Source organism: Centrocercus urophasianus, unplaced genomic scaffold, assembly GCF_019232065.1.
Source record: "Centrocercus urophasianus isolate 14NV4802_14NV808 unplaced genomic scaffold, USGS_Curo_1.0 seq_13, whole genome shotgun sequence".
NCBI lineage: Eukaryota > Metazoa > Chordata > Aves > Galliformes > Phasianidae > Centrocercus > Centrocercus urophasianus.
In genome coordinates, this window is record NW_024884475.1 from 29,385,767 (window position 1) to 29,408,622 (window position 22,856).

General features: G+C 39.2%; 1 protein-coding gene across 4 annotated transcripts in view; it reads right to left on the bottom strand.

Moving 5' to 3' along the window:
• The window catches only part of NFKB1 (nuclear factor kappa B subunit 1), a 58,595-nt gene that overhangs the window by 12,714 nt on the left and 23,025 nt on the right, over nucleotides 1-22,856 (bottom strand). For all 4 annotated transcript variants that reach the window (XM_042811764.1, XM_042811763.1, XM_042811765.1 and 1 more), the window contains exons 5-14: nucleotides 21,070-21,168; nucleotides 13,538-13,686; nucleotides 12,214-12,377; nucleotides 11,295-11,453; nucleotides 9,300-9,404; nucleotides 7,478-7,569; nucleotides 6,786-6,924; nucleotides 4,039-4,161; nucleotides 2,739-2,828; nucleotides 1,656-1,850 (exon numbers count right to left, since the gene is read on the bottom strand). In XM_042811764.1, the coding sequence (XP_042667698.1) occupies nucleotides 1,656-1,850; nucleotides 2,739-2,828; nucleotides 4,039-4,161; nucleotides 6,786-6,924; nucleotides 7,478-7,569; nucleotides 9,300-9,404; nucleotides 11,295-11,453; nucleotides 12,214-12,377; nucleotides 13,538-13,686; nucleotides 21,070-21,168 (1,315 nt within the window). The remainder of the gene's footprint in view (nucleotides 1-1,655; nucleotides 1,851-2,738; nucleotides 2,829-4,038; nucleotides 4,162-6,785; nucleotides 6,925-7,477; nucleotides 7,570-9,299; nucleotides 9,405-11,294; nucleotides 11,454-12,213; nucleotides 12,378-13,537; nucleotides 13,687-21,069; nucleotides 21,169-22,856) is intronic.

Here is a 22,856-nt window from a genome sequence, read left to right on the forward strand (position 1 = left end):
GGGTGAATAGTGACAGGACAAGGGGGAATGGTCTTAAACTGAGACAGGGGAGGTTTAGATTAGATATTAGGAGGAAGCTTTTCACACAGAGGGTGCTGACACACTGGAACAGGTTGCCCAAGGAGGTTGTGGATGCCCCATCCCTGGAGGCATTCAAGGCCAGGCTGGATGTGGCTCTGGGCAGCCTGGTCTGGTGCCTGGTGACCCTGCACACAGCAGGGAATTGAAATGAGATGATCATTGCGGTTCTTTTCAACCCAGGCCATTCTATGATTCTATCAAATATTGCACAGAAACTCACACAGAAAAATAAATAAATGCAGAGCTGTGTGTCCCTTCCCAGCCTGAACGAGGCACTCTCTTCAGCTTTACAGGGTACTCGTAACCGAAGGAGGTCACTAGCTGCTCTGCCAACACTTTGTGGTTCTGTATCGGCAGAAACTAGCAAAAATGAAACAGATAAACTTGGAAACCACAGTCGTCATTCTGAGAAGCAGTATCACCCGAAACCAGCCTGTATTCTGTGCAAATTTAAGTTTCTATAAAAGGTTAGAAATCACTAATAGCAAACAGGTGAAATAGGTGATATAAGTTAAAGAATTTCTATATGCCAAAGGCTAACCCAGCTATCCATGAAGTCTCTAGATCACTGTGGTTCCCAGACTACATGCATAGGCTGATGCATTTTTACTTGTTATTTACTTCTTAACACTAAATAATTGGATTCAATAGATGTTGTATTCAGGATATACATCCAACATAAAAAGGGTTAAGCCATTCTGTCTTTACTCATACAACATAAAAATCCAAAAAATTTGGAACACTGGACCTCTCTGGGTATTTTTTTTCTCTGTGCTTGAAACATGTCTCTCTACTCCAATTGTTGATTTTTTAATCTGATGAGATTAAATGATGATGGTTACTCAAATCCTTTAAAAGAGTAGTTATTCACATTAAAAAAAAAACACAACTACAGCACTTCCCCAGGCAAAGAAAATCTTGCTGCTTGAGAGAGGGCAATTTGTTTTGTGCACTTTATAACTGTACTGCTGAACCACTCCTACTGACTACTTCTGTCTTCCTCCCCTTTTGTTCACTGGTTGGTTGCACAAAAGGTTTTGCTACCCAAAAAATGTCATTTTCCTGGGTATTTGCTGCATGGAAACAGAAAGGGTTTACATTTTATATTCAAACCTTTAAGGCTACTTTGCATGCAATTTTACAGCAGAACTGTATGGAAGGACTGCACAACAATCACACAGACCTTCTTTATCCATTAAAGCCTACCAAAAAATCAAAAGGTACTGAACTGTATACATGAGTTGTATTCTGTGTATGGTCACTGCTTTCAGTGAACCTCATACAGGTTTATTATGAAGCGGCATTAAATGTGCCCAGCAGGCTCAGCCATCTCACCTCCTTGCAGAACCAGTTGCCCAGTGGCAGTACGAAGGTGTAGGATTATCCATCTACCAATCTATGTATGGGGAAGGATCTCAGATTCTAGAGAGCTGAACTTCTCTTGCTTCCTCAAAGAAAAATTATCATGTTTTCAAAACCGTAAGCAGACATTTATGGAGTTATTATGGAGTTTCCCAGACTTAACACCAGCTTTGCCCTCTACCGTAAATATGATCTACCTATTTTTTACTTACCCTGACAGCCACACTTTGCTTTGTTTCCTTCATCTTCACAGCACAAAGAAGCATCCTCTTTCTCCTCGTTGTGACCAGAGGTTCTGCATTCATTCTTCTCCACACTTTCCACTTTCACATCGTGTTTCGTGTCCCATTTGCCACTTTGTTTATCAGAGCTCTCTTCATCTTTTTCAACTGTGCTATTTGACAGTTCTTCAAACAGAAATAAATACCATTAGTGTTCAATACTCCCACTTTTTTTTTTTTATGAAAGTGATAAAGCTCAACCAGCAATAATTAAACCCTAAAAGAACTCCATATAAAAATTTCCTTTGGCATAGGGGTTATTTTTAAACACTCATAAATCATAACACTTACAGATACCAACTCACAGGGACAGATGAAGCAACATAACACACTCTGCAGTGATTATGTTTTCATCAGCCTCTGTTTTAAAGACAAACTTTTGCATATCTAAAACAGATAAACCCTCCTTCCAAAGAACATCAATCTGAGTCTGAAGCACTCCTAGGAAATCTACTGAAATTAATCAGATTTGTTTTCCCTGACAGCAAATTCATCCCTGTGACTTTGTAAATAACTACAGAATATTCAACAAGCAGATTGGAAATTATTTCACTGTTTGAGGAAGAGAGGACCAGCATTATTATTACTCAAATCTTTCCACAAACTCTTGTACTACTTCTTTTGACTACTGTGTAGTACCAGACTGTGGCAACAAAAGAAGATGCCTTTTCTCTGGTTGAGTCCTTGGATCATCACTTCCAACAGCAAAAGGGCTGTTGCTCCAAACATGCACTGAATGTATCAAGCACACTGTGGTAATTTGGTGACTGCTTCACAGAAGTTAGTGGTTAAAAAGAAGATTTAAGCTGGACTTTGAGGTAACTGAAAAGAAGCAGAGCAACGTAATATACGTCAACCTCTGAGTCACTGGAGGTTCCAGGAAAGGGACTGGCTTTAGGGGAAAAGCTCTCCCCACACAGCACATTTCAGTTAAATCTGCATAACATCTGTTCATATTGTAGAAGATAGTCAAGCTCAGTTCAACTGCAGCAAGAATTACATCTTCAGGGTTACCATGTTTCATTCCAGCATTGGACTTTGTTGTGCCAGGGTGGAAATGCATTCCTCCAAAAGCAGAGTAACCGTAGGAAGGATAACTGAACCCTACAGGTAGAAAAAAGATGAAGAATTAATAGAATGATACCCTAAAGCAATGAAAACACCATCTTGAAGAACACTGAGACTAAAGAACAGAAATATTATTTTCTACATATTTTGTGCTTCATAGAATCATAGAGTATCTTGAGTTGGAAGGGACCCAATAAGTGTCCAACTCCAGGCTCCACAAAGGACCACACAAAAATCAGACCATATGTCCAAGAGCCTTGTCCAAATGCATCTTGAACTCCGTCAAGTTCATTGCCATGACCACTTCTTTGGGGAGCCCATTCTGCTGCCTGACCACCCTTTCTGTGAAGAACCCTTTCCTAATATCCAACCTGCACTTCCTTTGTCACAGCTTCAGTTTGATTCTATCCTTTTAAAGTAAGTTCTCCAGACTGAGGGTGCGCTCTGCCCCGTCCCTTCAAAAACACACAGCTCTCTGTTCCCAGGACACGCGTTCACATGTGATGTCACCACTACGCTGCATTATGATTTGAATCACTGTGGTTACAGAAGATTTGTATTCAGTTGTTATATTGTTGAAGTGTTGGTAGCAATGCATGTCACAATTTGACAATGGCTGCTTTTCCCCCTCCTTCAAAGAAGTGCTACAAAGGTATTGTGACTCAGATGACATTTGCTGATCTACATCATTAATGCTCTGCTGCAAGAAAACAAAGCTCTGCTCTGACGATCCTGCATCTCAGATATGCTCTGGGTTCAACAGACAGAGCACAGCATGCAGTTTAGTAACGAGTATCTCAAAGTTTTAATGATTCTTAGTGATACCAGGGTTAATTAGCTAAATTCCACCCGTGGTTCCAGTAATGACTATGAATTTGTTTAATTTTAGGCATGTAAGACATTAGTTAGCTGCCTCCTGAATTTCAGTGCCTTTGAAGCCCTAGGCAGTAACAAAGCTAAGGTATGATGGACCCCTAACCCAGACTCCAACTAGAAAGTAGTGTTTTCTGTGATTTAAAGCTTCAAAGAAAAAAAAAAACCTAAATCACCAGGAGCCACATAACCAAGCAGGATGGAAGAGGAGCTGACAAAGCATTTAGAAAACAAGGAGCAGCTTGACTGAAAGGAGTAACAGCAGTATAAGGCCAGGGTGGAATGAGTGGAATTCCTTGTATCATCATCAGAACAATTATCTGTGCCACAGGCACTGAGATCAGAACCTCTTTCCCCAGAGCCACCGTCTTACCAGAGCCAGCACCGCCGCCTCCTCCTCCAAACATGCCACCGCCTCCTGCGCCGCTGCCTCCACCGTAGCCATCGGAGAAGTTTGGCATGAGCTTCTGCCGCTTCCTCTGCACTTCTTCTTTATCTGCGTGTCAGGTGAGAAGGAACAGACAGAATAAGGAGTCACTCTTACTAGAGACCATACCCAGAAAAAGATGAGCGTATAGAAATTATTACTGAAGTACACTGGTTGGTAAGGGAAAACAAGGAGCGCTGTACAGAGTAAACCCATTTCTAGCTCCAAAAAAAACAGTTTTGTACATAAGGGAGCAGTGAGAATTCCTGTGAGAAAAAAGTTAGTGCCAAGTCCCAGTCTGCTGACAGCATTTCTTGGGCTCACACAATCCCTTGTGTCCATGCTTGGACAGGAAGGGACCCCATGCAGAAATGCTGAAAGAGGCTCAGAGCTTCCATCAAAAACAGCTCACGTACATAGAACTCTGGAAATCAGTGGTGCCAAAATTCTTCAATGTTTAATCTGAGTCATAAATCAGAACAAGTGCCTTGAACTGAATACTTGTTCAAGAACATCCTCCTTTAGAGAATATAAGCACAGATTTCTCTACTAAGCAAATCTACTTCAGAAATAGACCCTTCTCAAAGAGCCAGCAAAATCACAAGGCACTGACCCCCAACAGCACACAGCATCAGCAGAACTCTTTAAACTTCTGTCAAAGTGTAAGGATGGTGAGAAGTGTTGAAAACAACATTGCTTGAAAATTTGCTTAAATTAATAGAAAGGACAACAGAATAAAGAGCTTATTTTCAGACAGGACCTAATACTGTCAGACCATGTGGGGCAGCAGCTGACAAAAAGACTCATTATTTTATCATCTAAGTAAAAAATACTCTTATCCTGCCCAGGACAGCAAAACACAAAGATTTAGAATCACAGAATCCTTAAAATTGGAAGGGACCTTTAAAGGTCATCCACTGCAATGAACAGGGACATGCACAGCTAAGTCAGATTGCTTAGAGCCTGGTCCAGCCTGGTCTTGAATGTCTCCAGGGCAGGGCTTCCACCACATCTCTGGGCAACCCTTTCCAGTGCCTCATTACCCTCACTGTAGAAAACTTTTTAGAAGAAATATCCCAGGAATTGGGGAAAGTGAAAAGGTCATGACAAGAAGATCTGCCAGAAGGATACAAACATTACAAAGGTTGCAATCTGATAAAAAAAAACTTGAGAAAAGAACAAATGAGACGATCTTCAATAAATGATCAAGTAGTTTTCGACAGATGTAGGACAAAAAGAAATTACATGCACAGTCACATCAGTCAGTGCATTGAACTGGATAGCTGAATGCATGGAATAGGATACTGAAAAGCAAAAATGCATTACTTCCTTGTGTACATGATCTAGAAGTATGTAAGCACGTCCCAGGCGTACTCATAAATAAACACTGATAAAGAGAGAAAGTGCTAGATAGCAATCTAGTCAGAAAAACAAAAAAATCCACATACACATCTAAGCTCATATGAACACTTGTAACAGGGAAAAATAGTCCCCAAATGGTAATTTTACGATTAGGTTATGTAGGGCATTCAAAAATGCACACAATGTTGAATAAACTTTACTCCTTTTTAAGAGTCTCAAAGAAGTTTGCTTCTCAGCTGGCAGTTTTGCTCTGCAGTTGTACACTTTTTTTTCTGTAAGACTTGGGTAAGAGATTCCTTAATCATTAGTGACACAAAATGCTCTAGTAACTCTGCAAGTTCCTGAAAAAGAATGCTTTCTGTTCTTTTGAAGTGTAAAACAGATTCACTTGTACAATAACCCCCCTCCCTCCTCAGTTGTCCTTAGTCCATTAGCACTGATGCACTGATATTTCAGATTATTTATTTCACCCCAGTCCATGTTGGGCACTGCATACTTGCAAGATGAGGGTTTCACAGCATAAACTGAAGGCAGGTTAACTGTTCAGCAAAAGACTGCTGTCTCGGCGCAAGAAAACACTAGTTCCAACTTGGACCTCAAGTTTCTTCATTGTCTTTAACATTAGTATTTACAAACACGATTGTTGCCGACATTCACATCAAACTCAGCTGAAACACAGAAGGCTTTAAATGGTACAGACTTGCTAGTTAGACTTCACTAGCACTAACTTCACTATCTGCTGACAACCTGACAACTCAAGAAGTGGGCCTGATGCCAACCGTTCCATTTCAGCCATTTAACTAACACTTTACCATAAGAGGTTGAAACAGTACTTTGCCTACTCTCACACCAAGTGCCTTACCTTATTTAACTAGTATGAGCGATGGGAAAGAAAATTCAAGACCACCACAGAAATCGCTAGGTGTAACGATGAAAGGCGAGAACCGCAAAATAAGCACTTTTTTCACCAGGTACCAGTCTTCAGTTTAAGTTTTATCTGAAAGTGCTGACCATAAAATGTCCTCAGATATCATTCTGCAGAAACTCAGAGGAAGAGTGCCACCTACTGCATGGAGAGGTATGTGTGCATATAGGAAACTTGGTAGGAAAACACAGATTTACTGCTTAACAATCCACCAAAAAAAAAAGCCAAACCTATTACAGAGCCAACAGTTTTCATGTTAGCTCTGCACAAAACAAAAAGGCAAAAACATCCTGTTTTCTAAAAATAACAACTACAGAAAGTCCTTTACCCTACCTGCCCCATCTTATTAAAAGTATTCCTAGGGACCCTGCAGTTTCTGGTATATAAAATGGGCTTAATAAATTACCTTTGATTTCTGGATAGTAGAGAAAAGGCTTTGGTTCACTCGTTTCTAGATCAGATTTCCGACGTAGTTGTACAAATACAGATGCTGGCTTTGTGATATTGACATCTCGATACTTGGGTGTTTTGAACACAATAGCAAACTGTGAGGGAAGCAAAGATAAAGCACATCTGTCACAGACCATGTTTTTTGGTTATATCAGTGTTATTTTTGTAGGAGCTGGTTCATTACCAGGGAGCAGAAGGCTGCTACAACAAATTTCCACTTTAACTTCAGCTGTACTTTTGAGTTAGAGTCCTAAAGCCTTCCGTGAAAGGCAAAACTGCCACATATCACCATGCCACGTACATTACTATTGCATCACTTCTCTCTCCATCAATGAGCATCTGCTCTGAGGCTTTCTCAGTGCCTGCATAGGAAGCTTACAGAGTTCTCTATATGTCCTATCCAAACTTATACTGATTTATCTTCAAAGCAAGGGATCTCTCTCTCCTTATTTCCTGATGCTGTATTCTTACCATAGGTCTTAAAATAATGGCTAGGATTGCAAAATTATTAGGCAATTAACAAGTAACAGAAACTGAAGAGGTTAGTATGGGATATGGAGGTTTCCACCTGATTTTCTAGTTGTAATATAACCCTATTTTCCTGAGATCAGAAAACCATTAATAAATGGCAAATGCTCCATTACTTACTTGTCTATGTACATCTGTAGGAGAAAAGTCTCCAAAGCCCTCCCACATACCACCATTCTCATCCTCTTCATAGAAACGTATTTGAATATCATCTGCAAAGAGTCAAAGAAATAATAACTTCGGGATGTTCATGCATCTATTTAACCTTTGGTTAAGTTTATTCCAGCTAAAAATTAACATGGTTACTTTTTAGCTGAGTAATAATTGTATGTAAATAATACATGAATCATCATTATTCAAGTTAAGAAAACACCACAGATAAGCCATTTTCTACATCAATTTTAGATCAGCCTGATTCTAATAACTTCACTGAAGCTGTTGTCTGTTTACTGCACAGTAAGGAGTGAGGTTCACTACCTCTTCCTATTCTGGAGCAAGAAAACATTCCAGAGGAGCTTTACTTGAAACAAGTGAGTAGGGAGGGGAGAACTTGAAATGCGAATGTAGAAACCACCCTCTCTCCTCCAGAAGTTTCAGTTCAAAAAACTGTTGCAAAACCTGAAGTGCCACAGTTCAAGTTCCGCTCGCTGTTGGCAAAGAGCCACTTCAGAGCTCAGAGATGGCAGCAGTTTGAGTGAGCAGCACGTCGGCAGTGATCCCTCACCCTCCAGACACAGCACAGCCACACCACAAACACGGCTTCTGCTCCTCTGAACAACCTTCCTTGCCTTCTTTTGGTTTATTTATATATATTCTAGGAGAGGCTGGGAAATATGACAGCAGCGTATTCCTTCCCCAGCACTTCTGATGAGAAGAAATTACAGAAAAGTCTGTTTTCTTTTAGGGTGACTGATGACTGCTTGCTCTGATCCAGCAGCTGCTAGTCTCAAGATGGTGAACCACCACTTCCACTCCTGCTGTCCTGTGTGCTCAAGTTCCTCCAGAGAGAAGGTTTCTGAGAGCCATGAGGTCAGGGGAAGCCCCACTCAGGCTGAGGGGAAACCCCACCTCGGGGCTTCCACTGAGTCAGGCTTTTATTTATTTATTTTGTGTGCATGAGTTAAGTTTCATGTAGGTCCTGAAAGCAGAGGGTATATACACCACTGAAGGAAAATGTTTTTTCAAAGCTCCCAAAGCACTCCCTCTTTCCTGTGTAAGTGGTAGAAGAACGTGGCAAAGAAAAGAGGTAGAAAAGGACAACCTTTTAACAACAAGGGCAGAGACTCATTCCAGACAAATGAGAACTAGGCACTCCCGTCATCCAGTCTGCACCAGGGAGTCCCTGGCATAGCTGAAAAATGCAAAGGATTTACCCCACTCCTATTTTTTTTTCTTTTTAGTTGAACCCAAATACTGCAAACCATTATTTTCCCATCAAATAACAAAGCAACCAAATCCATACTCAACAGTCCTATCCTAATACGCTCATAGCACGAGCAGAGCCTGCGAAAATTCAGTTGAAACCAAGTGATCTCTACTACATATACATAAGAATTAAGCTACTAGCAACAGCACTGAACACACTCAGTTCCCATTGGTGGTTAATACAGAAGATTCATACTTACCCTTTACAGTCAGAAACTTAATAATCATCAGAAACTTTAGAATAATTCAGAGCAGGTGTTAATGGAATCAAAGATCACCCAGAACCCATTACCCATGAAAAACAGAACACAGGCAAGGGCAGAAATCAGAGAAGAACAAAGTTGGTCTCTGAGGAGGCAACACAAGTTCAATTTAGTTTGCAAGACTATTTCCTGCTGGCCTGATTTCCAGAAAAGTAGAGCACTTATAAATCCTGCTGCGCTATCAGAACAGGACAATAGCAAGACAGCGGCCAGATGAACATCCTGGGGTATCTTACATTACTCAGGACACTTACCTTTCTGAACCTTGTCACAGAGAAGGTAAATCTCTTCCCCTCCTGTTACACACCCTGCTGTTCTGTCCATTCTTACAATTTTTAAGTTGGAAGCATTGGGTGCTTCTATCGAAAGGAAAAGATTTTAAAAAACAATTATTTTCATAACAATTTTAGATTACAAAAAAAATAAAAATACAGAAACGCAATAAAAGACAAGCCCCCAGTACAGACTACATACATTTGTCTAAGTTTTTTAAAAGAATGAATCAACGATTTTTCATCTGAAAATCCTCTAGGTATCCTCTAGGCTTTGACTAAACTGCGAACTATAAAATAAGGCTCTGGCCATTCCAGCAAATTACCTCATTAAAATAATGGAGTGGTGAACTGCATCCTGCATTAACAGTAACTTCATAAGAGGAGTGCATTATAAGTGAACACATTTTCCTTCCTATTTTCTTGGTGACAGGGCAGTGTTGAAAGCAGTTACCTTTACGTCATTAGTTTAATGTAACATGTAAAGCTTGCTCTGCTCTCTGGCTTACTGGAAAGCAACTTCAGTTCTAGACCAACACATCACACTGATCAAAAAGCTCACCTCTAAAGATTTAGCAGAGGCGTCAATGGATTACCTACTGGTCCTTGATACAATTATCACCTGATAATTAAAAGCAACTGTCATAGATGATTGTGCTACAACAAGTCGTGTCTGCTCTGTGGAAGGGACATGAATGGTTCAACAAAGGACATAACGAAAAAACAACAGCCCCTAGAAAAATATTTTGGAATCAAACATGAATTCACCCACTACATCAGGCTACCCAGTGCCCCAACCAACCTGGTCTTGAAAACCTCCAGAGACAAGGCATCCGCAAGTTCTCTGGCCAACTTGTAATAGTGCCTCACCACACTCTGAGTAAACAATTTCCTCCTAGCAACCAATATAGATCTCTCTTTTAGTTCAAAACCATTCCACCCTGTCCTGTCACCATCAGATCATGTAACGTCACCCTCCATCTTTTGCTATTCTGCCTCTGTTGTTTCTTTGCCCTTCTCTTCCTCTTTGCTTTAGCAATACTCTTTATCATCACGCACTTTAGACTAAGATAACAAATGGAATCTGCCATGGTTATTACCAAAGATCAATATTCCTTAAATACACTATTAGTTAAATCACTTCAGCTTGCAGATGAAAAGACCATTTTCTCATTCAGAAAACAAGGGACACGAATGCTACAAGAATAACAGACATATGGGCACTACGTTCCCCAACTGACAACAAGCAACAGACTACAGCAGCTTTAGAACAGCTGCATTTAACACCTTCTCATTTAAACTTAGTCCTTAGAAAGTGATGACGTACATATGACTGTTGCACCAAGAAAAAAAAGGTACTTTTTCTGACTCATTACAGAATAATTACCAGGAACATGGCGACCCACAGCTACGAGGAAATCTCAAGCAGCAGAAAGGGTTCGGGTAAAACCACTAAGTATTATCCAAAAGCACAAGCACAGAGTGAAAACATTCACTGAGAAAAACTACAAATAGAGAGACATGATACAAGTATAAAAATACTAACAGGTCCAGAGTAAATGGATGAAAACTTCTGGTTATGCTAGTGTCACAAAACAAGGACAAGCAGATGCCCAGCAGAATGAAAAGTGTGTAAGTCTCAATAAAGACTGAAACACATTTTTCCTCACATCTTGTGTAACAAGGATTTGCCATAGAAAGCAACTGAAGACAAGTCTGCAAAATTCAAACACGTTATAAAAAGAATTTACAGTATTCTCTTAACACAGGTGGCAGGATTAAACATGCTAACAGCCAAATAAGATCTCGCTTTAGGGTTTACATCAGCATCTATTAAGAACAGAATGACAGCACATGTACGTGGACAGACAGGGGGCCAATTATCTCTGGGCTATCTAAGTACAGCAATACCAGCATTCTTGTATGTACAGAGATGTGCCTCACACTGAGACAGTAATTAATGCCAAATATACTCACTGCTGTCATATATTGCATCCGATATAACAGGATCAAGCCTCCGTGTGAAACCACCATTACTGTCAGGAAGAAAGGCTGTAAACATAAGACGCACCACACTGAGATCCATTTCTTTTGTCTGCTGAACTGCTGCCTGGCGAATAATTTCTCTTTCTCGTTCTGGAACCAATAAATTCGCACAGTCAAATTAGCACAAGGTGGGGAGACTGAGCATTTTTCAAGCATTACTATCGATAGGCACCAAGAGCAACTTATTTTTCACTTAGTACCCATCAGTTTCCATCTTTCTGTTCATAGAGGAGAAGCTATTTGCAATATACTGCATTCAATCTGAAGTTTGTGAGCCACATGTTATTTAAGATAAGGTATATAATTAAGAGACACAAAGACTCTTTTCTGCTCTCTGTTCATAAAGGTTGTGAAAAGGATGGACTCTGCCTCTAATGAAATTTGAATGTCTAGCACCAGTGATAAAGAAAAGGCCAGCCCCTCGATACAGCTCCTGAAAGCAATACAGACCCGAACTTTAACAGGGATGTGGGTGGAGTGCAGATGAATGAAGAAAGGTATTCTCAGACAAAGTCCCCACAGTTAAAGATACCATGTCTCACAGCAGTAACACAAAATGACTATTTATCACTCAACTAAATAGGATAAGAACAGTGAAACACAAGTGCAGAGGTGAGTACAGGTAGCTACGGAAGAAGTTGCTCCATTCTCATTCACAGCAAAAGACTTTCTGATTCCCTAAAACACAGCAGTAATATACAACCTCTTACTGCATAACCATAAGCTGTTTTCCTACTCAGGGTCTTTTTCTGGGTAAAAATTTGCATTTTCAGAAGCTAAGCCATTTTCTTTTTTCTTTCTTTTTTTCTTTCTAAAAACCTATTAAAATCAGATCATTGTTTCCACATACCAGTTAGCTGTCTGTCTCCACATCCTTCTGCCTGCAGATAGCTAAGTTCAGGATGCACCAAGAGTCCTGGGTTGTATCCTTTTTTGCAAGCATCGATCATGCGCGTTTCCAGAGTTTCGAACACTTTCTTCTTCGTGACGTGAAGTATTCCAAGGTTTGCAAACCTGCCGAATGTTGATTAATTGATTTTGTGATGCTTTAGGCAAACCTGCAGCAGGCAGTCGTTCTCTTATCTGGAGGAAGCATTTCCAATGAACTCCAGCATGACAATTTCAGCCAAGCTTAAAAAGCATGTCAAATGCACACCATCAATGGCAGCGATCAGATGGGTGCACAGGATTTTCCCATGGCGCAGGAAGTAACCTTTAAGTTTTCAGGCTTACGGTGTGGAAGCAATTTATAAAACATTTCAAAATTTAATTGTCACACTTTGTTTGAGCTGTCATTAATATGTAATTCTACACCTACCGTGAAAGTAATCTATCAGAAAAGGTTTGGTCAGATCAAATTGATTTGGAGAGCAAGCTAAAAAGCTAAAAGCAGAGTACATTTTTCAAAGAAAATGGTTGAAGCCAGGTTCTGGACATTCAGCAAGACACTTTGGGTATCTGTTAGAATGACAATACCTGTAATACAAGATGTGCTTTAGTAAAAGTCCCCTGACACATTCAAAAATCAATTAGATCTGGAAGTATGAAATCAAGACAATAACTCAATTTTGGGTCAATTGAGGATAGGAAAGCTATTTCTAAACATTTGATGAAAAACAAGACAGGTTAGGAAATGAGCCAAACTTTTCAAGATGAAAAGGAGCATTTCAAATAAAGTTATTTAAATTGCTGTGCTTGGTAAAGTCAGCACACTGGGCTTGGACATCAAAAGTTACAGTTTAAAAGAATCTCTCTTTCCCAACCTTCTCAGCTTTTTAAACTACTTCTTTACCAACAAAGACATTCTTGAGATCACAGAAGTAAAACTCACAGCCAGCATGAAACCTGATCTAAGACTGAAAACGTAGACAGGAGCCTGAGTTGCATTTACTGATATAAACAATTACTCCTTTAAATTAAACAAGAACAGACCAACTACAACTTCACTATAATCTTATTGCTTTAAACTTAAGAAGTTTGACTCATTTAGTATTTTCATGTTTATACCTGTCTTGCCTTAATTTCAAATTTACTAACCTCACTTTCTTAAAGCTTTTCTCTTCACTGTATTTCTACGGCAGATTTCAGCAAAGGTGAAACACTGATCAGAACTGTGACAAAAATCGATTCTCTCCCTCTTGGCTAAACTTAACAAATACATTTGACAGACTTACCCAACAACCATGTCTTTCGGTCCTGCATTGACTGTGCACACTCCATCTTCACAAAATTTACCCACCAAGCTGTGAGCGTGTAAGTGGACGTATTTCCCATTAGTAACTAACTGGACGATCACTTTTGCAGGTCCAACATAGTTGCAAATCTGTAAATAAATGTAAAACTGATGTTTTTAAAAATGGAACAAACAGTAATTCCAGTGGAATATTTTCTGTCAGCTAAGTACAATCAAGCTTGCTTAGGAGAAATGTGTTTTTACTCACGAGAAAAACTAACTGTATCAGGTCATCACAAAAAAAAAAAGCCAATGATTCATTTGTAATTAAAATTGATACACAAATGGCAGAAGTAGTGACAGAAAAAGGAAAGAAGTAAAACAAACATAAGGAAAAGCAATCTCCTGTTTCCCATATCACTATTATTAGCTTTATATTCTGGCTAGTTATACCACACTGCTCTACATAAACTTAACTTAGTACATTAAATTCACATTAGACATTGTTACATGTTAAGAATCGCATTAAAAATGCATCTATTCAACAAAATATCTGGGTTTTTTTTGCCAAACTCAAAAATGTTTTCAAATAATTGTAAATACTATGATTACTTTAAAGCACTTTGCTCTCATTACAATGATCACTCAGGTAGAGATTTTGAAGTGGAAGAATTCTGTATTCAAAGGTATTTTGTTAGATCACAAGTGACATCAACACACAAACCAGCCCAGTAAATACTTCTGTAAGTGTAGGTGAGGATATACACTAAAACACCATCTAAGGTTTTATAGGACTGCATTTAGGATTATCTGGATGCCTTCACAGGCACTCTGGAGCACTAGAAAGCTTCCTGCCCCCCTCCATCAGAACTCCTGGTCACCATACATTCTCAACAGCTTTTAAAATTGTGATGTCAAGTAATGTTAAAAAAAATGCACACACACACACATATATATATATATATATATATATAAAATTACCAACAAAGTACCATTTATTAATACCAGTTATTTGTTTTACATATTATTTAAAACATTATTTGTTCTCCTCATGGATAATATACTTCAACTCAGTTATCTGTTACGCATCATTTTCAAATTATAACAAATATAAAATTATCTTGATTTAAAAAAAAGCAAACATTACCTTCCCTTCCAATTCACTTAATTAACCCTTTTATCAATGCTGGTTTTTTCCCTCCTCCTCTAAGGTTTCTTCTGATTTGCCTGAGGAAAAGTTCTTTGTATTACAGCAGCTTATAGATCTAATCAACCAAGGTATTAAAGGATCACGATGAACATTAAAGTGATGAATCAGTGATGAACTGAACACTTAAGGTTATATTGTTGATAAAACGCTGATAACCGGGGATTGCCACGACTTCACCACATTATAAGTCCTGCTAGCCTCCTTCACTCCATTTAACCCCTCTCTTGAATCCATTCCATCACAGCTGAAACACTCTGCATAACGTGCGTCTTCAACGCCTTCCAATTTGCTGCTAACAATAAAAAACCCCAAAGTATGAAAAAGCTGTTCCAGGAGAAACAGGTGTGAAAAAGTCTTCTCACTACTCGTTGCTTGTGAGATAACCATATAAAACTACAGTCATGAGTATTTTACAAGTGGTGCTTTCTAAAATATGAAACATGGAAACTCGTGCTTCCGTCTGTTCCCAAACTGTAATCGCTCCTGGACTGAAACAATACAAACATGCAGAATAATCACTGCTTTGTCATTTCTATCATTCTCAGCAGTGAAAAAATGCAGGAATCTGTGTAACATTCATAAAATGAACTGAAAATATAAACACTATATTTTGTGCTAAATGTCACCTTCATTACTACAACTAGGTTTTCAAAACTATTTTCTTTTCATCCCTAAGAAAGGCTTTCCCTGCTGGAAAGTTCCAAGCACATCTACAGTGTTATATTCATTATGAGTAACATGCATGTTCTTGTGTCACTTCAGTAAAGTTCAAGACAACCCTTCATCAGCTGTAGAAACCACAGTGAAACTTTAGGTAGGACTGGTGCACGGCAAGGACTTTCCAGCCCCTGAAAGCAGAACATATAGCTACTGTGGTAACCAGATTGCAATCTTCCCATGTTACTCAGCTCAGCACCATCTTTGTAGTCTCTTCTTAGGGGGGGGAAAAAAAAAAAAAGAAAAAAAAAATTGTTCTAAAAATGTAATACCTTATATAGATCATCTGGCAAGAAAAGACTTTTTTCTAGGCTGACATTCTATGCTGCAAAGGCTATAGGATGCTTCGTACATGTTTGCTTTACAGATGGACCTTCCTAAGAGCTTTTGTAACATCCAGCTCATCTGCACCCAGAAAAACAGCCCCAGTGGTTAACCATCCTTATGTAATCTAAAACAAGCCTGAAATCATTTTGGGGTATCCTTGAATCATCGACACCATCACAATTGCTGAATAATCCAAAATGTATTCTGGTATTAATATATACAAATAACTGCCACCTTTTACTTCACATAGAAAATGCAGTCAAAGGTGCTAGAAGGTAGACAGCATATTACAATACTGGATATCTGTACAGGAATACAAAGATTATGGCATTGACAGAAAAAAACTATTTGCAATACGAGATGGAGATAGCAGTTGGGTGCTCTACTGCTCCAAAGCAGATCTGCGAACTCAAAAACAACAGTAACTGAACATCAAATTGAAGACAAGGGAGAAAAAAGAAAATAAGGAGTTCCTGGGAAGAAGCATAGCTGTAATACTTGATTACATCCCGCACTGAAGCGGCATTCAATTGATCTAATCTGACAAAAGTTAAAATGCTGCAGGCTCCCAGTTATCGGCTGTTCCTGTTTGAGAGAGATTTGCCTGAGAGATTAAAAGGACTCTGTGAACTTGAAATTTACTCAATTTCAAAATGAAAGTTGAATTTTTTTTTTTCAGTTATTCCACATCTTTTTGAGATCCAACCCCCTACATTTTTTTAAATACATCCTACAACTTTACAAAAACTTCATAAAAAACATCTTTCTACTTGAAAGATGTTTTTTCCAGTTACTCATACAAGCAAGAAGTGAAACCAACTAGTTAACTAAAGAAAGCAAATGATGGAAAAGACCATGTCAAACATACAAAGCCAGCAATGATAAAAATAAGTATTTCTCTTTCTAATCGTTTTGTTATAGAAGCTACATCCCCAATCTTGCTTGACCTTTTAAGTATGACCAGCAGTGCTGTCATAAATACACACACACACAAGAAAAGTTCCACAGATGAGGCATCACTCATTCTTTATAAATGCCAAATATGAGTTGCCAGCTTAACATACATTTCAAACTTGGTAGGAATTTTTTAGGCACTAAAGTACTTATTTAAAAGCCTGAGAGTAAGCAATGTACAGTAACTTAAATCAGTGGGAGTTTCAAAGCTTTTGATCCTCCCCGAATGTGAGGTCACAGACTTCAATGCGCTGCTTTAGAAGCCTGAGTAAATGGACTCAGCTCTCCAGACTCAGCCTAACCAACTATGGCAGCAAAAAGCACAGATCTCAATGAATTTACCTATGGCTGACTTGCTTCAGTGCAGGCTTTCAATGGGTATTACAGATTTATAAGAAAAACATCTGTTTATTCTCCATTAGTGATTATTTCTTAATTCCGCTCTTGAATGAATTAATCTTTAACCTGTAATCAGCAAACTGACACTCCACAATTTAATTCCTATGGGGTGGAAAAAGCTTTCTTCAACAAGAAAGTTCATCAACCAAACAACTTGCCTCATGTTCTGCAAATGTTCCTCCTGAACTTGAATTAGGTGCTGAAATCCCCCTGATTTCAATGAGAACGCTTATCTCCAAATTGAAGTATAATTTAGGATAGCCTAAGGACATGCCTGGATGGGCAGTGCTCCTATTTGGGTACCCGAGTTCAGGGCTGCCTAAATGGGACTCGGCTTTGATCCTCAAGCTGAACTGCATTACATCCAAACTCCTGGGTACAGAGACGGTGCTCATTAGCTTGGGCACATCTCTGAGCAGTGCGGTTACTCAGCCTCTAGGCTGAAACTCATTTACATCCAGCTCACAGAATAGACAACTTGAAATTGTGTGCAGCCACCCATGTAGAATTGCCCCAAGGGAAATGAAAACTCAGGACATTTCCGTCACACCACAGTTTTCAGTAAATTCTTTTCACACCCAAAACTGTATCAGTGTCAAGCCTGAATACACCAATATCAGTCTAAAAGATCAGGACATACAAACATGTAAAAAAGGCAAGTGGAAATATTCTATGGAAGTTTTCTGGCAGTTTTCCAAATATATCAGAACAAGCAACTTATGAATAAGAATGGAAGATAGTTCAGTAAGCTGGTGATATCAGACAACCTAGTTTTGTTCTTTTGGTGGTGGTGTTGTTTTTTTTTTTTTTCATAAAACTCTTCAGAAGATTTTAGGAAAGCATATCTGCTATTATTTGGATATAGAACAACTACAGAGAACTCCCAATCGTTCTTTGCTTGAACAAACTGATAAAGAGTCAACAGCTCAAAAGCCGTAATTTCAACTGTTCTAAACATTACAATTTTCCACTGTTGCACTGTTTCCACTAAGCAGACAAAAATGAAATTTAAATGAATAATTTTACATAACTTATTATTAAATCTAGCTTCACAGAATCACAAAACTGTAGGGGTTGGAAGGGACCTCTAGGGATTTTCAAGTCCAACCTGCGTGCTAAAGCAGGTTCTCTACAGTAGATCACACAGGTAGGCATTCAGAGAGGTCCTGGGAGAGACTGGGATTCCACAACCTCTCTGGACAGCAAAGAAGTTCCTCGTTATACTTTGTTCAATATCTACAGCTTCTCTGTAAGGATATATAGAACTCATGTAATCTTGTAAGTACGGAACAGTTTTTGTACATACTAGTACAATTACTGATAGCAAAGAGCTGTAAATAAAGGAATACAATTCCATTAAGTTGAATGAATTCTATCCTTGGCATTATAGTAAAAATACTACTGCTAACAAGGCCATATATGCTGTTAAAACTAGAGTCTTAAAACCAATTCCAAGTTAACAGGCAGTGCAGTTTTGTCTCAAATGCAAAGCAGAACTGCTACACTAACTCCTGACATGCACCATCTTCTAATAAGCTCTACAGGGCGTGGTTAAATATGTAATTAACTACCAAAACATCTTGCTTAGAGACATGGCAGTCTTCAGCTCTCCAGCCTTTAAATGAAAGGCACATCTTCATACGCTCCAGCTCAGCTAGAAGTAAGGGAGTAGGTGCAGGGAAAAAAATGATTGAGATTCAGTAGTTGACATTATTCAAGAGGTCATATCAGATCACTGTGTTTTCTTCAGGTCTACAATGCATAATCCTATGAAAAGGGTGCAGTTAGACTACCATGCTTTTTTTTTTTTCACTGAAAATGTCTATTCTCAGAACACTCGGTGGTGCCTATTGATAAGTTACATCAGCTTTTTGTGCAGAGTTGGCTAAGCAGAAGATCCCGGTGTGAGCTGTACAGATCACCTCATAGCCAAGGTTTAAACATCTGTTACAAAGATGAGTTTGTTTTGGGTTTTTTTTTTTTTTTTTTTTTTTTTTTTACATTGAAGTCAAAACACGCTGCTGTCCTTTCACATCACTATGATCAGCAAATGAAAGTTCTATGGTGAAAGTCGTGGTGTAACTATAAAAAATTAAATAAAATAGAGTAACCTTCAAGCGTGCTCACCTCATTTACAACAAGGTGAGCACCCTTTGACAAAACACCAGAGAGACTTACAGGAAAAGGTGTGAAATGCTTCTATATTCGCTGGCACCACTTGAATCAAGAACAAGCAGTAACAAGTAACGGCCTTGAGGAATTTACTTGTTGTGTTCCTTTGCCAGCCTCTCCCAGCAGGTGTTGCCATGCGGGGATTTGTAGTAGAAAAAACCCAGATGCACACAGTAGGACAAGAGGGAGGGAGGGAGGGGACGGGACACGTGTGCTGGGAGAGCTTTAGATGAAATTAAAATCTGATGATCAATGAAAACAGGAGGTTTGATGGAAAGCCAAAGAATGTTTTGCTTTCTAGTTTTTCCATGGAAAAATTCCATTCCCTACAGAACTTCTCATTGTGTGTATATTTGTCATGCTATTGTAAGTCCCATGACACCTTTAGGAAACACAACAGCATGACAATTATTGTCAATAACACTTGATATTTTTATTAATTATCAATATAGATGGAATTGTAATCCAAAGACATGGCATCACTGAGGTACATAATTTTCATATGAACCATACCAGTAAATTTTATTCTCTGGTTCATCATCACCATCACAATAGGAAAGGAAAATGCAAGCAGAACCTTTGCCTGGGCTAGTAGTTTTTCCTAACAGTTTTGCAAGGCTGAATTTCTCATCCTTCTCTCAATTTGCCAGACTAAAACACCCTAGGCTATCTTAACCAATGCTGATTATTTTCCATTGAGTCATGCATGTACTGATTCATTCTGGAGATGCAGTTGTTCCAAACTTTAGCCTTTCTCAAGAACTGCAGAAGAACTACACACACGTACAAGAGAAAGTTGACAAGCAGCACACAGCAAGGCCTGGTACAGAGACTGACTGCTTGCTACCCTTTCCACTCCCTTGTCTTCTTCCAAAGAAGACAACACCAGAATTAAAAGATATTAATCCTGCTCCTCGTGATACAATCTCTAGTGTAAAAGCTCAACAAAGATGTAATGTAACAACAAGACTGAGACTTTCATTAACTTTGAATAAAAAGAAAAAAAAGCAGAAAACACACAGTTTATGTTTTTTTCTCTTCTACACAGAAAGGATTTTCTGCAAGAACCTTAGGCAATAAAAGCCCATCCCTGATCCTAGAACAGTTAACCATCACTGTTATAGTCTTCACATTGTGCTAGCTCTGAATGTTTCTTTAATTAACATGCTCAATCTTTTTCCTGGAAAGACAAAAAGGGTTTGGAACTCCTGAATATAGTGCTACTCCTGTTTAAATGACACATTTTGGTTGATTTTAAAGTTATCTGGATTAAATCCTTAAGAACCTAAGGACTTAATATCCTAGAGGCATTGAGTAAGGAGTAACATGAACAGACAAGGGAGGGAAAGCAGGTAAATAGCATTTCAGACTGGACTGGGATAACTAAGCAGACTCAAGCTATGCATTATGCAAGCAGTAGAGTAACCAACCAGCTCAGACCATGCATCATACTAAAACCACACCTTAGGAAAGAACTCCATTGGTAAGAGCAGGAGCAGTGCAGTGAGGGGTAGGTGCAGGAAAGATTACTGCTCACCGGCTAATACATAAACAGGGTGCCAAAATAACTCTACGAATCTGAAAACTACTTTCTTTTTAAACCAATTACACTTTTAAAGTGGGACATGAAGTGCAGTCAATTTCATATAAAGTGAGTAATAAAGTATGTTCATAATAAAGTATGTTGATTTGCAGTAGGGTCCTTACATATGCTTACATTCAGTCTGCGAAATATTAATGTTTTATGTCCTTACCTTGACTTGGGGGTATGACTTTTTGTTCTTTTCACTGGAAGCACCAGGAAGTCCACCATGTGAAGGCCCTTCGCATACGTATCGGAATCGAAAGCCCCTCTGTGGAAATAAAAAGAAACTTGAAAGCTCTTTGAAAACAAAACTGAAAAAAGCACATGCATGCACACACACACACACATGACTTGCCCAAACAGCCCACAAATGATAAAGCTACAACTGTTCATCACTGAAATGCTGTCTGAATGAAGGCTGACAAAGCACCACTGAGCTAGCCCCAGGTAAACTCTTCTATTCCCACTGTTACACATTATAAACAGCCAGAAATTCTCCTTTCAGTCAGTGAAGACATTCTGAAGCAGAGATCTGTTTATACTCTCAAAACAAGATGATAAATAAATGACAGAGAATACAAGAATAGATGCTATTTCTGTCACAATAGATGTTAGGTAGAGACTGCAAACAACCAGGGAAAAAAAAGCATCACAGAGAAAAGAATATGGATGAAACTGAAATCCTTTTTCCTCGTGGGAAGAACACATGGAAGTTGTAGCTCTGAGCAGAGCAAAGCCCAGGAGCCTTGCAAAAGTTTCAGGGCACTCTGAATGACCCATTAGCAATCACTCTAGAGCATGGCAGTCTATGTATTCCATTTTTATTTACAGGAAAATCATATTCCCTTTGCTTTACTCAGACCTCTATATGATACAGAAGATGTGAATTTTAAGCAAATGTACTTGGTAACTCTTAACTCTACTTAGCTACGCTATTTTACATGCCCCCTTCCACCCCTGAATACCTTCAGACCTACTTGCCAGTCCTGCAAATTCTGACACAGCCCGTTATGCACAGTCCTCCTGATGTATTCAAGGCCATCCATGAAGTGTTGCATTCTTCATGAAAGATCTTTAGCTTTTGTCTAATAGAAGGCATCTCTAAGTTTGATGCCTCTATTAGCTGACACTGAACTCGCTCAAAAAATTACTCTGTAATTATTAGCATCTATCTCACTGAAACCTTTTCAGTTTATGAATATGCCTTTCAAGCAAATGGAAAGATCTGTCTTTTGTTCAGATTCTAACCACACAACGTAATCAATTCTAAATAACATATCTGCTTTCACACAGAGTGTTGAGCAACAAAGTGAAGTGCTCAACTATGAGCCTGAGCTCAAGGCATCCAGCAGACAAAGCAGTTTCCAGAGTCATTATGTGTGGAATGACTGAGGCTCTCTTCACTTGCCATGCCTCACAGCCTAAAGGTCTAGCAGACATTTGAGTAGCCTTCCCCAGTCTATCACCCTTGCAGTGCTAACTGTGTTCTCACACATACAGTCCTATATTTCTCTGCTGCCTCTTTATTCCCAAAATGATCACAAGCACAGCGCTTTGCCTGTGGATCACTCTTATGACACTGTATAAACCTTTGCTCAGCTTGCTACATGGGTACTGCACTACAGAGCTGCTTACAGGAATGTCATGGATGGAAATAGTGGCTTCCTTTTAGACACTGCACACTACAGGCTCTGCCATGCAGAGACATGACCTGATTTAGGATGAACTAAAACAAAGAGAAACGGAGTGGCCAGCAGGGACAGAGAGGTGATTGTACCCCTCTACTGTGCTCTTGTGAGGCCCCATCTGGAGTGCTGCATCCCAGTCTGGAGCCCCCAGTACATTAAAGACAGGGAGCTGTTGGAGAGGGTCCAGAGGAGGGCCACAAAGACAATCAGGGACTGGAGCACCTCCCCTATGAAGACAGGCTGAGGGAGCTTCTGGACTCCTAACAGC